Raw genomic sequence first — 16,603 nt, forward strand, 5'->3', positions numbered from 1 at the left:
ATATGGCTCCATTTAGTCTTTAAAACGAACAAATTAGGTTGTGGGCATTATGATGCTTACCTCCGTATGGACGCATTTCCCGCTGTTACTAGTTTGTCCAGTTAACACGCCATGTACATCGTGGACTTGAAATGCAAAGAGGAGTTGACCATGACGATGGGGTTCGAGTCCGGTGAAGAACGGTTCCAGAACGGTCCAGGTTCCAAAAAATAAAATAAACAAACAAATAACAAGTTGGGGATGGGGTAAAATCTGAACACATAGTTTAACAATTAGGCTGGGGCTTTTCTTTTTCTAGACTGCTTTATAAAACTGAATGGGAAGTGGGTGATCGCTGGTCAATTGGTGCTTTTGAAAACACTATTGGTTGGGTTTAGGAAAGGAGGAGGGTGGGTCAGTCGATCAGTCAGTAATTCATTCATTCGTTCATTCATTCATTCATTCAGTCAGTCAGTCAGTCAGTTGACAACGGCTTCTGGTGGATTTACATGAGAACAGCAGGCGAAATGGCACTTGCACAAGAAATTTGTGATCCTAAATAGCAAACACAACGGCTTCTGGTGGATTTGCGAAAGCAAAAACTGCAAAATATTTACCGTCGGGGACGTATTTGGTGCTCTCCAGAAATGTATACAACGGTACGTTTTCAGAATGAGCCTGGGTTGAATTTATGACTGACACACAAATTCTATGAATCGGACTTTGGGTTTTAGTTGCAGCAGGTCAAAGAATTTGTTATTGAACAAACAAATCAAATACATAATGCTTGCACTCAGTTCATGGCACAATGATGTGACTTTCCATTCAATAAAATTGATTGCTTGATTGATTTAATTTGAAACCATATTGTCAGATTGTTAAGCCTAACTATTCATAATGTTGCACTCATCAACACTCAATAAGTTGAAACAATCCAAATATCAATCCAGTTAATTAGCTGTCTAAATATCTGTCCCGTGGTCCTGAAGGACAGGGACTCTGACTACATCAGTTACTCTCTAGGCTCCCATCATATCTAATGAATGCTGTTGATCTCTCACCTCTGTCCCAGAACTTGGTTGAACTCATTTCATATACACACACTTCCTTTCAGTATTCTGTCTATAAATAGCAGCTCATTCAGTTGAATTAAGGATGTGAGGTATTCATGGGGCAGTCACCTAATTTGAGACACTTCCACGCTATATTCTCTTTGACCTAGGACTGATGTGGGCTGGGCAGGCCAAAGTGACCCAGCGCTAGAGTTTGAGTTGGTCTATTTTTACATCCTTCAAGCCCACACCCTAAACTCTCCAAACGCTTGAAATTACACTCGGCTTTAAAATGTGGGTGAAGGAAGGTTGAATTTGGTGCTGGGTGGATGGAAGTGGGGTGAAGTTCAAACACTGTCTGCATTTTTCTGGGCCTCTTTCGTTCATCTCCCCCCTTTTTGGGACACACTGAATTCCTTTGTACGAAAACAAGGAGCGGCAGCCGTAGGGTCAGACATGCCACTGATCCTTTTGAGACCTCAGTTGCGCACACACACACACATACACACACACACAAACACACACACACACACACACACACACACACACACACACACAATCGTCTGAGAGTCTCATGTCACTACTGATACCAAGGCTAAATGGGTAGTTCTCAGTTGTTTGGCCCCTGTCCAATATTTGGCACATAGAAGATACTTGACCTATTAACTGTAGTTCATTCTATCATTGTTCCCAATTTCAATTCTTATCGCATTGGGGCATCGGTTTTACATTTCTGTCTTGCTTGCCATTCATTTAGTGGAGTCTTAAATCTATAAAATTTCCCTGACGTGTTTTTAGGGATTGTAAATATCTGCCAGACACATTACAAACCTTTAGTAAACATGAAAAATAATGCATTGCACTCCAGCTTTTTAGAAAAATACAGTAATACCCAATAGATTTTTTTGTTGATTGATAAATATTGCTTCCAAAGCTCATAAAAAGGTTTATTAGCTATTAAATAATCATTAATAATATTTCTCTGTCTGATAAAGATTTTTTTAATGCTATAGGCCCACACGGAAGCTGCACGCGCAGAAATTAGCAGATTTTTAGCCCATCACTGAGTAATTATTTATTTGTGTAAATGTGTGTAAACTTATATTTATTCAGTTAAAATTAATTTCAGTAATATTATTGACTATTATGAACACTTTTATTTGATTTATGTACAATACAGTTTTTAAGGTAATATTTTCTGTCTTGTGGTAGATATATTATATGAGAGACTTGCTTTGTTTACCAAATAAGTGGATCTAATTGGATTTGCATTGTAAACATTAAATAAAAGTTATTAAAAGTATTATTTTTTTATTTCATATATTACGTTTTTTTTGTAATAATAGTCCCAAAATCATTCCACATAAATCCGCTGATGTTTTACAAAATTTTGCACAGAAACAGCTAAAAATATCCACAGATTCTGTCTGGCTCTAGCCATAACTGATAAATAAATGCATATATTGCTTATTCACTGGGAAATGGATACAAATATTCATTTTCAAAATGGGCTGTACTCAATTATGCTGAGCACTGTATTTAATTTAAGTGTAATCACATCTGTTTAAATAATCATGGCTCACAATTTTGAATTATGGATTTTACGTTATATGTTATCCATGTGTTTCAATTTTGTGTCTTTGTGCATCCGCTTCCCATGCAGCACCATTGCAGTAGTAAAGTCATAAACAAATGATCCTACAGTGGAATCCCTTGTTGTTTTGCGGGCGGTGATGGGATGAGATGAGATGAGCTGAGATGTGGAGTCTTCCCATGCTGTCTCTGGCCATAATTAGACCACAGGCACTCAGGACTGTGTGAGAGATGGTGCCATCCAGCATGTGGCAACACTTTTAGATTCCCCAAACCGTGACTCCGCTTTAATCAAACATTGTACTGCACACTATATTAATTTCTCAAGCACATTTCTTTCAAGGGCTTAACAAATATTCATGTAACTCAAGTTTTTTTTTAAAGCAGTTCATTAAAATAATAAATCATGAATGTTATAAGTTTGTGAATATGACTACACTTGTCATGCTGTTTGGAAAGATTATGTAAAGATAAATATAATAAAACATGCTTGGATAGCTGAATACGAGTATGGCCTAGGTCATGTTCAATATAGTTACACTGTAAAAAATTGCTGTAAAATTTACAGTATTGTGCTGTAAAACTACAGCACAGTTGTAATTGTTAATTTACAGTGCACTTGTACATTTTGCAACATAATCTCACGGCAGTTGGTAACTTTGTGATTTAGTGGCTAATTCATATGAATTTGTATGATCACATTCGTAGAATTTAGTACAATTTGCTCATCCCCCAATGACAGTTGGGTTTTGTGGTGGGGTTGGGTGCCACATCTCTTATTTAAAATTGTACATTTTCGTACGACTGAAACTGAATTTGTACGAATTAGCCACTAAACTGACAAAACTTAAAATAGTTATGTTTCCTTGTGAGATCAGGTTGACATTTTGCCAGTAGTCCTGTAAAAATTGCCAGTGACATTGTTAAATTTATAAGCGCGTTGCAAATTATTAATTACAATTGAGCTGTAAAACTACAACACAACTGTAATTGTTAATTGACAGTGCACTTACAGTAAATTTTACAGCAACTTTTAGTGTACATTTTCTCTCTACGTTCTTCTCCACTGTAGAGAAAAGTTTTAAAAAGAAAAGATATTCAAAGGGTGCTTTCACGCTGGCAGCTTAGTACAAAAAAGCGGCAGTTCACATGAAAAACTGGTAATTTGCAACTTGTCATGCAAACTCAGCAGCACAGAGACTGCCTGTTAAAGATGGTCTGAGTCTGGTTGCACTGAATCTGTGGCTTGTCTGAGTGTGAGAGCAACTTGGATTTATTTTAAGGTATTAAAGTAAAAAGAGCTGAGGAAAACACCTGTAGTCTGATGATTTACCTTGGGTATGAATGAGAGTGAACATGCAGGGTAATCCTGCAGAGTGAGGGCGGTCAGTGAAAGAAATGAGTAGCTTGTCATCAGCTTTTTCCTCAGAAGAGTCTGTTTCATGTGAGGCAATTCTCAACTCAATTCTCACAACTTAATTTGACCCAATGAATATAGATTTAATACAAATGCTTTTGATATTTGTAAAAAGAACAGAAGTACATTAGAATTACAAAGTAATCAGCTTGAATTATTATTTAAAATTAGCTACAGACATTTATATTAAATGTATGGGTACATTAAACAGAACCCACCTCTCTTCTTAAATGCATACAATAAACATTTTTTCAGGCATTTTTTAGAATTCTGTGTAATGCCTTAAACATCATTAAATACCACACTTTTTAAATATACTGTTAAGATTTCAATAATCTAAGATATACCCGTAGTCAGCATGTAGAAGATGATGGTCTATCTAAACCAGTCAAAATCTTTAGAGCTTTTGAGCAGATTTGGTAATGGGGTCCAGTTGTTTTTCACTGATTATTTTCTCTTTTTAGGAAGGTGTTTTTAAAAGTACAGTTTAGTGGCCGCTCATTGAGAGTCTTTATTATTATTATGTATGGGTCCTGTGTAGTCACTGAAACATTTCCATTGCACAAAACCTTCTTTATATTAGAAATAAAATGGTTCTGCTTTGGCATCAAAGAAAAGTTAAATATTGGAACCTTTTTTTTTTAACTTTCCGTGGCCATAGCTAATGTGACCCAAAAACCCCAGTAATTGATGGGACAGAACCTCTCATTAAACATTTTACTTCTGTGCTAATTCCACTTTTCCTGCAATTAGCTCAAAAACCTTTACCAAACCGCAAGATCCAGTGCTTTTTTGAGAGCTAAGTGTCCACTTGTGTCTTTCTGAAGGAGCCTCTCCAAACAACTCCATTTTCCTTTGTTGGTTTGTTTGAGGCAAATTACATTATGAGCTCCATCACCCTCTTCAGCCGTTTTCGGATGTTTAAGCGTCACTCGCCTAGCAACCGCAAGCCTCTTCAGATGGTGCGGCATCTCCCTGGCAACCTGCCTGGCAGGGGTCACCACGGTCAGGCTTCTGTGAACCCCCCTCCAACTCTTCCCCATGCAAGGCGGGCCCTTTGCATTGGGGTGTGTGTGCGTTTAGTGCACGTGTGCTGTGGTGTGGAGGAGGTGTGTGCTTGTGTATGGAGCAGAGGAGTGGGGAAGTGTGAGTGTTTGTGGAGCTCAGGAAGAATAAACGGACACGGTCATGCCTGTCAAAGGGATCAGTTTCTGGGGCCACAGGAAGAGGAAAAGCCCCTACTCAGGTAGAGTCAGTGAAGGAGTGAATGAGATTGTGTGTTTGTTTTCTTTCTAATGGTTCGTAACTTAACCGAGTACTTAAGCTGTGTGTTTTGAGGGTGGTTAAATGAAAATAAAAGAATGTTTTAACCTCTAAAATGAATATTTATACAGTGATTTTACTATTTCTGTTCATTATTCTGTTGATGCCTAAATTAATAATCATTATGCAGTCTATCTGTATCATGCATTATAGTTATATTGTTGTAAATTTGCTATTCATTTTGTTTAGCCTGAACTGTCATTGTTTTTAAACTTTTGCTTAGTCATTTTTCAGTTTTTGTCATCATTATTATCCACTTACATTTGTTTTGTGTTATATCACAAAATCTTGCACTCTTTTATTTATAATATTTCTACACTTTTTGATGCTGTCCTGCAGATGTGGATTTCTGCACCTCACTGAGTGTCACAGACTCCATCTCTTCTTTGTCCGTGACTCCTCCTCTTTCTCTTGATTGACAGCTGAGACCTCATAGTGCAGTTCTATGAAGTACAAATTAGATGTTACTATTCTGTCTGAAGGTTAGACTCCAATTGTTCACTACCAATGCAGTCTTTTATTATTGTTGGAGAGGTAGATATTTTGGTCAAATTTGTTTTGCTGACTCACAAAGGCCTTTAATAAAGGTTAAACAGAATTGTGGACATACCTTGAGATGTATGAAGTTTATTTTGTATGGTAATTCAACTACATACCATCTTGGGGTTTTATTAACTCATGATTGAACACAGACACATAGACACACACAGCATAGATACCCCTCCTCCAATGGCACAGATTTTTGGCAGTGTTCATTATCAGGTCTGAATGTCCAACTGTGTCTCGAAAAAGTGTTAGATTTGCTTGAATCTAATTTGCTTTTAATTGGTGCAGACGTGCCACAAGGTGAATTCTAAATGTAATATAATTGGCTGCAACTAAATGACTAAACTATTCATTTATTTAGAAGTGTTATTTTAATTATTTATTAACTTATTTTGATCATGCCACTGGGGAAAATGTAAAAAAAAGACTAGTGTAATTCATAAGCCTGACACACATCATACAAAATATAGAATATTCAGATTATTTGCTGAGGAAATCCATTATATCAAACCCAATTCAGCTATTATTATGATTTTGTGGCAGAAAAAAAATAACGATTAGAAAATCTGACATGAACCAGCTGATTTCTACATTTAGTTTACACAGGTCAGACTTTTTTTGATACTTCCAACAGACTTCCCAAGAATACACACAATTGCATTCCCACATATCCCAACACCTAGCAGTATAGACTTGATCATCAATATGTGTGTGTGTGTATGTATATATATATATGTGTATGTATATATATATATATATATATATATATATATATATATATATATATATATATATATATATATATATATATATATATATATATATATATATATATATATATATATATATATATATATATAATTTACTCTCTCCAATGAATGAATCTATCCTAAATAAGAATAAGATGGACTGGGAATCAGAACTTCAATAGAATCTCTAAAGATTTCTGAGAGGTGGCCTTAAGTGCTGTGAATTCGTCATCTAGTTGCGCTAGAGGTCCTACACTATAGCAAAGAAAAAACTCTCAAAGCTCTATCCTGACAAATTAGATTACAAATGTAATAGGTGTTCACAGACCCCAGGCAAACTTGGTCATGCCCCAAATTGTCTGAATTCAAGGCAGTCTCAGACATATTGGGCATTAATCTAAACCCAAACCCTCATATTGCTGTTTTTGGGAAGCCCTCAGATGATTTTCATGTCACAAACATTTAAAATAATATCATCGTCTTTTCCTCCCTTGTTGTTTGTAAGAGAATTCACTTAATGTGAAAATCACTCCAACCACCCTGAATCAAAGTCTGGTTGCACGACATGTTAAATCTTCTGAAATTGGAAAAGATTAAGTTCTCTTTCAGAGGCTCATCTCATAAGTTTTGTACTCATTGGAGGCCACTACTAAATAATTTTGATGATTTAACACCTATTGCAGTGATTATTTAAGAAATTATTTTATGGTCAGAATTAGCTCTCACTTTTGCATTTTTACTCCGGTATTGTCATGCCCTAAACTAGACTCATTGGACCAACCTCAGAACAACTAAAATCACAATAACCAAGAAGTAGGTAGCACATTATTGTTAATGTAACTGTTTATTTTCTTTTCTTATTTATTTATTTAATTACTGATTTGATTTACTTGTTTACTTTTTTAATTTACTGTGCCCCGTTTTGTATTATTAGTGATTTATTTACTTACTTTTAATTACATATATATATATATATATATATATATATATATATATATATATATATATATATATATATATATATATATATATATATGTGTGTGTGTGTGTGTGTGTGTGTGTGTGTGTGTATGTGTATGTATGTATGTATGTATGTATGTATGTATGTATGTATGTATGTGTATGTGTATATTTTTTTCTTTTTCACTCTGTCATCTGTAATATGTTTTACAATGAGACTGGCTGTGTATGTGGGGGATATAAAAGTGTTCAAAAGTAAAAAAGCAGAAATTGGACATTTGTATACAACGAATGCTATTCTCTTGATTAAATAAAGTTTACAAAAATATAAAAGGGATAGGTACCCAGAAATGTAAGGTCGCTGTTAATTCGTTAATCCTTAGACCATAAAGTTGCACTTCACTTTTTTCTGCAGTAGAAATTAGCTTGTTTAGCTGAAACTGGTGATTCATAAAATACAAATCAATGACGTTTTAGTAAAAAGAAAAACAGAAGTAATGACTGTGACTACTGATCATAAGACGTGACCTATTGTTTATCAAAAAGGCACATAACTGTTGTACTTATCCTGTGTGCTGCAACCTATATAAAATTAAATTAAGACAGTGTTCTATCCAGGCCAAATCTCAACCCAGGTCATTTACCAAGGTGTCTTCCACAAACTGATTATTTTGCTCTATATGTGGCCAATTTTGGCTATTGACTTACTTATTGACGACAACAGTTCTAGTCAAAGTCTTTTTTTTATAGTCTACTGAATAAAACAATTCACCTATATCTCGGTTGACCTGAGGTTGAGTTCAAAACATTTTATCTGAAATAGTCTAATCACAAGTAGGCATAGGAGTTGTATAGTGCTACGAGGTATAAACAATACATTTTAAATGATTATTAAGTCATAATCTAGACATGTGGCCTTTTATGACATAACAACAACCTTAATTGTTTAAAATGGTTTCAAAAGAGCACTCACTACTTAGCACAATATAACACAAATAAGACGCATCATTATTTGTGTAGAGTTAATTGATGTATCAGCTTTTGTTCTTTATTTGTTTTACTTTGCTAATGAGTCTCTTTTGTCTCTTTTCTTTCCCTCATTGCTGCTGTTCCTGATCTGTTATGCATTTCTCCTGTTGTAGGTAAGTCTTAAAGTTAATATTTTTTTTACATTTAGACATCTGAACATAGTACAATAACTTATCTTCTTAAGGATCCATTAAATAAATTTGCAGAAAAATATTTACTAAAACTGAACTCACTCATTATGTCTAATCACATGGGCAGAGAATATGCTTTGACTCATTGCATTCTTCTTTTAATAGCCATGTTTCTATTAGTAGTGTTCATTCATTCATTCATTCATTCATTTTCTTTTCGGCTTAGTCCCATTATTAATCAGGGGTCACAACAGTGGAATGAACTGCCAACTTATCCAGCATATGTTATACGCAGCTGCTTCCAGCTGCAACCCATCACTGGGAAACATCCACACACACTCATTCACACTAATACGCTACGGACAATTTAGCTTACCCAATTCCCCTAAAACGCATGTCTTTGGACTGTGGGGGAAAGCGGAGCACCAGGAGGAAACCTACGCGTACACGGGGAGAACATAAAAACTCCTCACAGAAACGCCAACTGATCCAGGCGAGGCTCAAACCAGCGACCTTCTTGCTGTGTGGCGAACATGCTACCCACTGCACCACCATGCAGCCCTATTCATAGTTTCAAATTGTGTTTTTACAAATAATATATATATTTATGAAATTATCATAAATATTAAATCATTTGCAAATAAATCACTCATTCTGGAAACTTTGAAACCTTTGTTTATGCAACTGAGGATTTCACAGTAGCAAATATTCCTACATAATTTCCTTTGTCAGTTTGATGAGACTTTGCTCAGGATTTTTCAGTTTTTTAGAATGATTAAAAACACTTGAGATTGGCACTTTGATTAGTTCACTGCCTGGTTAGTCCAGTCGGGATTTATTCAATGATTGTGTTTCTATCATTTGTATATATCTTTTTCTGATTAAATAAAATAATCTTCCTCAATAGACTGCATTCATATTTTATGCACATCTTAGAATGTTGCATAATCTTATTATTTACCATCAGTATATTTATTAATCCATTTATTTTATTTTTCCCCCATAATTTAATGAACTAAAACACTAATGACAGTTTCAAAAGATCATTGTAAAAATCATTGATCTCAAATCTGGAAGTCAACTTATTGACCTTATTCTTCAGGTAAGAGCGATACAGGTTCAGTCATTGAAAAACTATTGGTTTGAGACATTCGGTTTCCTTCACTTCTATTGATTTTTAGCCATAAAAACAGCTTGTTATGCTGCTCGATGTTGCAAACTTGTATTTTTTAATTGTATGTATATATTTATTGATCTATTTATTTATTTTTTGTGTATTGATAACTTTTTTTGTAGAACAAGGAGCAACTGAAAACAGCTTACCTACACATTGTAGAATTAGATCAATATTTGAAAAGCATTATTTGATAGACTGTAAAAAATGCTGGGTTACACACAATTCCTTAATGTTGTCCCATCACAATTCGGTTAAGTTAACTGAATAATTTTTACAAATTTAAGTGAATTGAACATAAAACAATTAAGTTGTCCCCCCCAAAAACTTAAGAATTGTGTTGTTTCTAATTTGAGGTAAGTTTAAACAAGCAGCATAAGTTATTTTTTGAGTGTTCAAATTAGCATCCAAGGCTTTGCTGTCTTTTTTAAACTTCACAATTTAACAAGTTGTAATAGTTTTAATGGTTAATAGTCTTTTTTTGTGGCAGAGCAAGCACTGAAGAGAGATTGCGACTGATGCGAATGATGTAATGAAAGTTAATCCCTGCTAACATATATCACATGACACGACCCCTGTTCCACAGCTCTCTGTGAGTGTAAAACCGGAAATAAGCCCTTATTCCTGGAGCTCACAGGTCACGGTGTGCACGATGAGGCCTGTTGTCCGTGTAGCTGCTCGGATGATTTACACCCTGCTGCTAAACCTTCAGGCAGGGCAGAGCACCAGGATGAACTCAAACTGGCTTTGGAATGGCAAAATGTCCTCAGGGAAAGGCCCATCATGGGGGAAAACAGTGTGTTTGGGATGGAACTTGCTGTGTTGATGTTTGTTTGTGTGAGATGAATGCCTTTAAAGCATTGGTCCCCAACCTTTTTCTAACTGCGGGCCGGTCAACGCTTCACAATTTTACTGCGGACCGGGAGGTTGAAATAATAATAATAATAATAAACATGAATCCACTGTGTACTCATATGGAACTTTATTAGTACATTGCCCCAACTTTACAATGCTATTATGACATTAGGAAGTAATAACTTTATTAACACATTGCTCCAACAATATAACATATTATAACATTAAAAACTGTCCATAACGCTTAATCAATGGGAGCTCTGAGCTTGTTTCTTTGCAACGCGATGGTCCCATCTGAGGCTAATGGCAGAAGGAAGATTGCGTGTGCACGTCTAGAACGTGCTGACGTGAGACGTCTGCTTTAGCCAATTAGAACAGTCAGACGCATTCACGACACGTCCACGCGGTTTATGAGAACAAAAGCCTTTAAATATTTTTCCGGACACATTTAGCTGCTAGAAATTAGGCAGATAACGTTTATATGTTCATCTTAATGCCAACCGTGTAAATATTATCGATAAGATGCTTATGATAAGCTGTTTTTTGTTTACCTTCAAGCTTTGCTGTGCCCGTGAAACAGCCCGTGAGCGCCAGCACACACACGTCATGTTCATGTGAACGAAAGGGTTTCGAAAGTGTTTCTCTATATGTTTTAATCGAAGTTGTTCACAATACTGATCCATCCACAGAGTTTGTGTTGTAGTCAAATGTTTACAAATACAAGCGCAGCCGTTTAGAGCTCATTTCTGGTTAATGATGTCAGAATTACCGGTATTTTGGAATGGATGTGTGAATGGTCTTTTCCAGAAAAATTCCATAACATCCTCACCTGTGTGAACAGCGCTTTTTTGAATTTACCGGTAAAGTAATTCCAGACATTTTCCATATATTTACCGGTATCACTGTTTGAAAGGGGCTATTGACACCCGAAGTGTGTTGCTTATGTCCTGTCGACTCATTTGCCTTGTTTTGGTGGCTGTCACTGCAGAAAACCCTGCTTCACTCAGATAGGATGTTGGAAATGGCAACAGGGTTTTCAGAGCTGTGTTAGCGATCTCTGGGTATTCTGCCATGACTTTAATCCAGAACACCAGCAGAGTAGTTGTCTCGAACACTGTTTTAAGGCCGCCGTCATTTGCGATCTCCAGCAGTTGGTCTTCTTCTTGCACGGACATGCTGGATTCAGCTGGTTTGTTGACAAAGGGGTCACATATCCTTGGCCGTTTGTGGGTCCTTTGAGGTTGGGAAGTAGCACTCAAACTCCTTTAACAGTGAAGACTGGTGATCATGCACCAGCTTGGTGAGTGAGGGCGCAGGCTCAGTCTCACACAAAATCCCCGCTAATGTTTGAAAAATGTCCAATAGGCCTCTGTACACGCGCCGTCCCCACAAATCCATTCTTGTGTGGCCCGGTACTGATTGATTCACGCCGGTCCGCGGCCCAGGGCTTGGGACCACTGCTTTAAAGGATCTTGAGCTGTTATTACAGTCATTCAATATTGAGGTTTAATCAGCCAGTCTAATTATTAGAGCAGCTCGCCTGAGAGAAAGTGTGAGGTTTGGTGTAAAAGGATCCAGGTATGAGGTCATAATGAGAAAGTGAAGCTTGTGCCCCTTGTGTGTGAACACCTTCTGGCTTGTTTCATTCCCCGTGTGTTTCGTCCCGTGGGTTATTAACTCTCATATTTTAGTGTTCACATTATTGCTTCTTGTTCTTGCCGGAGGAGAGAGAAGAGTATTCATGTCCAGTTTCACTCTCGCTCTTCTTTCTTCTCATTCCCTTTTTTAAAACTATTTATTTGCTTTTCTCTCCGATGGAAATAATGGGATGGGAAAAGGAATCCTGCTTTTTTTCTTGCAAGTTGTTTTGATTTTGTCCTGTACTCTGCTCTTCAGAAGTTTTGAGTTTGAATTTTTTTCAAATGTTTTCAAAAAAACATTTTACGCTCAACATATCTATCATATGCATTAATATAATAATAATAATAATAATAATAATAATTTTTTTTACATTATTATAGCGCTTTTCTGGATGCTCAAATTGCTATACACATTTTTAATCTCCTCTTTCACCACCAGTGTGCAGTATCCACCTGGATGAATCGACGGCACACCACACACCAGCTGATTGGTAGTGAGAAGATGAAGCCAATTATGATATGGGGAGGGTTAGGAGGCCATGATCAACAGAGGCCAGTGAGCAAATTTGGCAAGGATGCCGGGGTTAAACCCCTATTTTTTTTTCGAAGGACATCCTGGGATTTTTAATGACCACAGAGAGTCAGGATCTCGGTTAAACGTCTCATTCAAAAGGCAGCACTCACTGAACAATATAGAGTCCCCATCAATATACTGGGGCATTAGGACCCACTCAGACCGCAGGTTGAGCAACCCCTGCTGGTTTCACCAACACCACTTCTGGCAGCAACTTAGCTTTCCCATGTGGTCTCTGATCACATGCTTAGCTTCAGTGGGCGACAGTATGAAAGTTGCAGAGAGTTGCGGCTAGTTGCCGGCCAGAATATATGACAGAATAATTTAAAACAATAATATACTGAAACCAAAAAGTGTGTTTTTTATTTATATATTAGAATTATTAGCCTTCCTGAATTATTAGCCCCCTATATATTCTTCCCCAATTTTATTTATTTAATCTTTTACGGAATAAAGATTTCTTTAACACATTTCCATACATAACAGTTTTAACAACTTGTTTCTAATAGCTGGTTATTTTCTTTGCCATGATAATATATATATATATATATATATATATATATATATATATATATATATATATATATATATATATATATATATATATATATATATATATATATATATATTACTAGATATTTTTCAAGATGCTAGTATTTAGCTTAAAGTGATATTTAAAAACTTAGGCAATTAATTAGGTTAATTAGGCAAGTTAGTGTAATTAGGCTAATAATTGTAAAATGATGGTTTGTTCTGTAGACAATCTGAAAAAAACATTTCTTAGGCGTTGCCGAACTGCGTTGTGGATCTGTTGGCGCCGCTTCAGTGGCATAGCTTGCTACAGAAGTTAGGAATTTCTCAACTTTTCAAGCAGCAATAAACGTGTCAGCCAATCAGATCGCTGTATATAAATACACCTGCTCAGACAGCAGCCGATTGGAAACTAATTTCAATGGCTGACGCTGCTATGATGATCACATCAGCCCCAACTTCAGACATGCCCTCTGTCAATTGTTGACGCTGAAGGCCCCTGTGAATCGGCCGTAATAATATTGACCTTAAAATGGTTATAAAAAATATAAACTTCTTTTACTGTAGCCGAAATAAAACAAAGAAAACTTTTTTATTTAATTAAATTAAGTAAAAAGAAAGATTTATATTGTGTGCTTTTGATTCTAAGTTTTTCTGCTCTGTTGTCAGAAATATTTGAAGAAAATCAAACAAATTTGCATGTGAAATCCTTTTAAGAAAGAGTTTCTGAAGCGCACAGCTTTCTCAGTGGTCTGTCTCTGTCACACCTGTAGACAGATAACGATGTGTTCTCCTGAAGCCATCTGTGTTTGAATGTTTACATGGGATTTATCATGGAAAAACTGTTAGGGAGGGACTGGCTGGAATGTTGTCCTGGGTCTGGAAGAGAAAAGAGGCCCACCTATAAAAATTTTGTCCTATAAACATTTTTTTAACCTATAATTGACAAAATCTAAAAAGTTAAGAAAACACAAATAGGCTGAATAATTGTAAAGTAAATTGTAAAGTGCTAGGAATGTTTTGTTGGTTTTGTGGAAATGATTGTCAATTACAGTAATTTTTGATTCTTCTCCTTTTCTTTTCTAAGTTTCTCTCATTTTTTTCGGTTTGGTCAAATTTCTGTGTGCTCTGTACTTTCTGTTTTTTATTCTTATTGTCCCGCTTTGCATTTGATGATCGTCTCTGCTTGTTTTGAGTTCAGCAGATCAGTAAGTCAGAATCTTCTGGTTGTATTTCTGCATGTTGCGTGGGGAAGAATATAATCTTCTCATGACGCAGATATACAGCTGTTTTCTTGTGAGATAAATCAGTTTCCAAGAACTGTGATCATGAGACTTTCACTAATTTCAGTTAGATATGGCACATTACACAAAATACACTATTGTTTTAACTCATTTTTTAAAATAATATTTTTCAGAAAAACTCATTTACTGAAATCGGAAACTAAATAAAAGTTTTGTAGTATGGCAAAAAGACAAAATATTAAAACTGTTAAATGCACAAAATGACAATGTTAGGAAAAATATGTAGCTTTTAAATTTATGTGAGATATACTAAAAATGTATCAATATGTACTAAAGAATGTACATATGTAAAGCATCCCTGCTGAATTTAGCATGTTTGTTCATTGTTTTTAAAAATTCATTTTGTCTGTTACATTTTATTATTTAATGTTTATTAAAGTTTGAAGCTACAATATAAAGAAATCAGAAGAGTTATTGTAAACATTCCAATACTCAAAAGACTGGCAAATATGATGCAAATGAATACAAAATAAACCTGCAGATCTGTATTTGATTTAATGTACTGAAGTGTTTGATGAACAAGGTCAAAATGCTCGACACCATTTCATATTCTACACTTTAAAAAATGCTAGCTTAAAAACAAGCAATTTTGGGTTATTTTGGCAATCCAGTGCTGGGACAAAAAGAATCATACTCAGAGCTGGGTTGGTTTAACCCAATTTATGTGTAAGCAAGCATGCGTTTAGTTAAAATAACACTGCTAGTTCCAAGAAAATACATCGACGATTACCTACAGCCAATGAGAGAGCAGCACCCACTAGTGTGGGTATCTGCAGATCAGTTGGAGGTTGGGGGAGAAGAAAAGCGGTCATTTTAAGTTTAAATGTTTGATGTGTCATCTGAGAAATACCACAACTGGGTCAAAAAAGAAAAAAAGTTAACGAAAAATTGTTAATTCTCTTCAAAAGCCAGGTGAGCAAAATACATTTTCTACCCCACTAAAGCCTAATTTTTCCATTATGTAGTTAATAGCAAAAGATATATTGCGTGATTTCGCATTGTTTCAATGTCACTTCTCGCGTGTGATTGGTTGTGAGACGTAGTTTGGACAAAGTTGTCGGTGATTCTTCCTATTATAAATTCATGCAGTATAAAACCCCCTGTCTCCGATCCATCCTACAGTGTAAACACAGCACCAACGGAACGCTACCCCATATATTCATGCAGTGTGAAAACATCCGTGACACGACTACTTTAAAAATCATGCAGTCTAAACTCAGCATTAGAAGTGCTTTTCACATTTATCATTTCAAAGCAGCTTTCCAAAAGGTGTACATTACTAAATTACTATCAAAATCACAAAGAGATGTTGATTATACAATGGACAGTATGAAAACTGCTACATTTTTTCCCCCAGAATTCAAAACAAAGGTGATGTATTTGTTCAAGACTGCAGCGAAGGAAGGAGATTAAAAATAGAACAGAAAAAATTAATTTACGCTTCTTTTACTATTAAAAATGAGAAGAACAGACAGACCAGGGGCCTCATGTACGAAGACTTGCGTGGAAATCTTACTAAAACATTGCGTACGCACAAAGCTGTAAATGTGCGTACGCAGAAAAAAATTCAGGGGCCTCATGTACGAAGACTTGCGTGGAAATCTTACTAAAACATTGCGTACGCACAAAGCTGTAAATGTGCGTACGCAGAAAAAATTTCAGATGTATGAAACACTGCGTACGCCGAATCTCACGCATATTCTTTTGTACATCTGAATGAACGTGAAACTGAGCGCAACATGCACG

General features: G+C 35.8%; 1 protein-coding gene across 3 annotated transcripts in view; it reads left to right on the forward strand.

Annotated features, from left to right (window-relative positions):
- The window catches only part of nhsl1b (NHS-like 1b), a 165,768-nt gene that overhangs the window by 35,162 nt on the left and 114,003 nt on the right, over positions 1-16,603 (forward strand). The window contains exon 1 of one of the 3 annotated variants that reach the window (XM_009294777.5): positions 5,123-5,287. The exons of the other annotated variants lie outside the window; for them this stretch is intronic. Within the exon in view, the coding sequence (XP_009293052.1) occupies positions 5,230-5,287 (58 nt within the window). The 5' untranslated portion in view covers positions 5,123-5,229. Of the gene's footprint in view, positions 1-5,122; positions 5,288-16,603 lie in introns of those variants that run through there. 3 annotated transcript variants of the gene reach the window in all.

Source organism: Danio rerio, chromosome 20 (assembly GCF_049306965.1).
Source record: "Danio rerio strain Tuebingen ecotype United States chromosome 20, GRCz12tu, whole genome shotgun sequence".
Taxonomy (NCBI): Eukaryota; Metazoa; Chordata; class Actinopteri; order Cypriniformes; family Danionidae; genus Danio; species Danio rerio.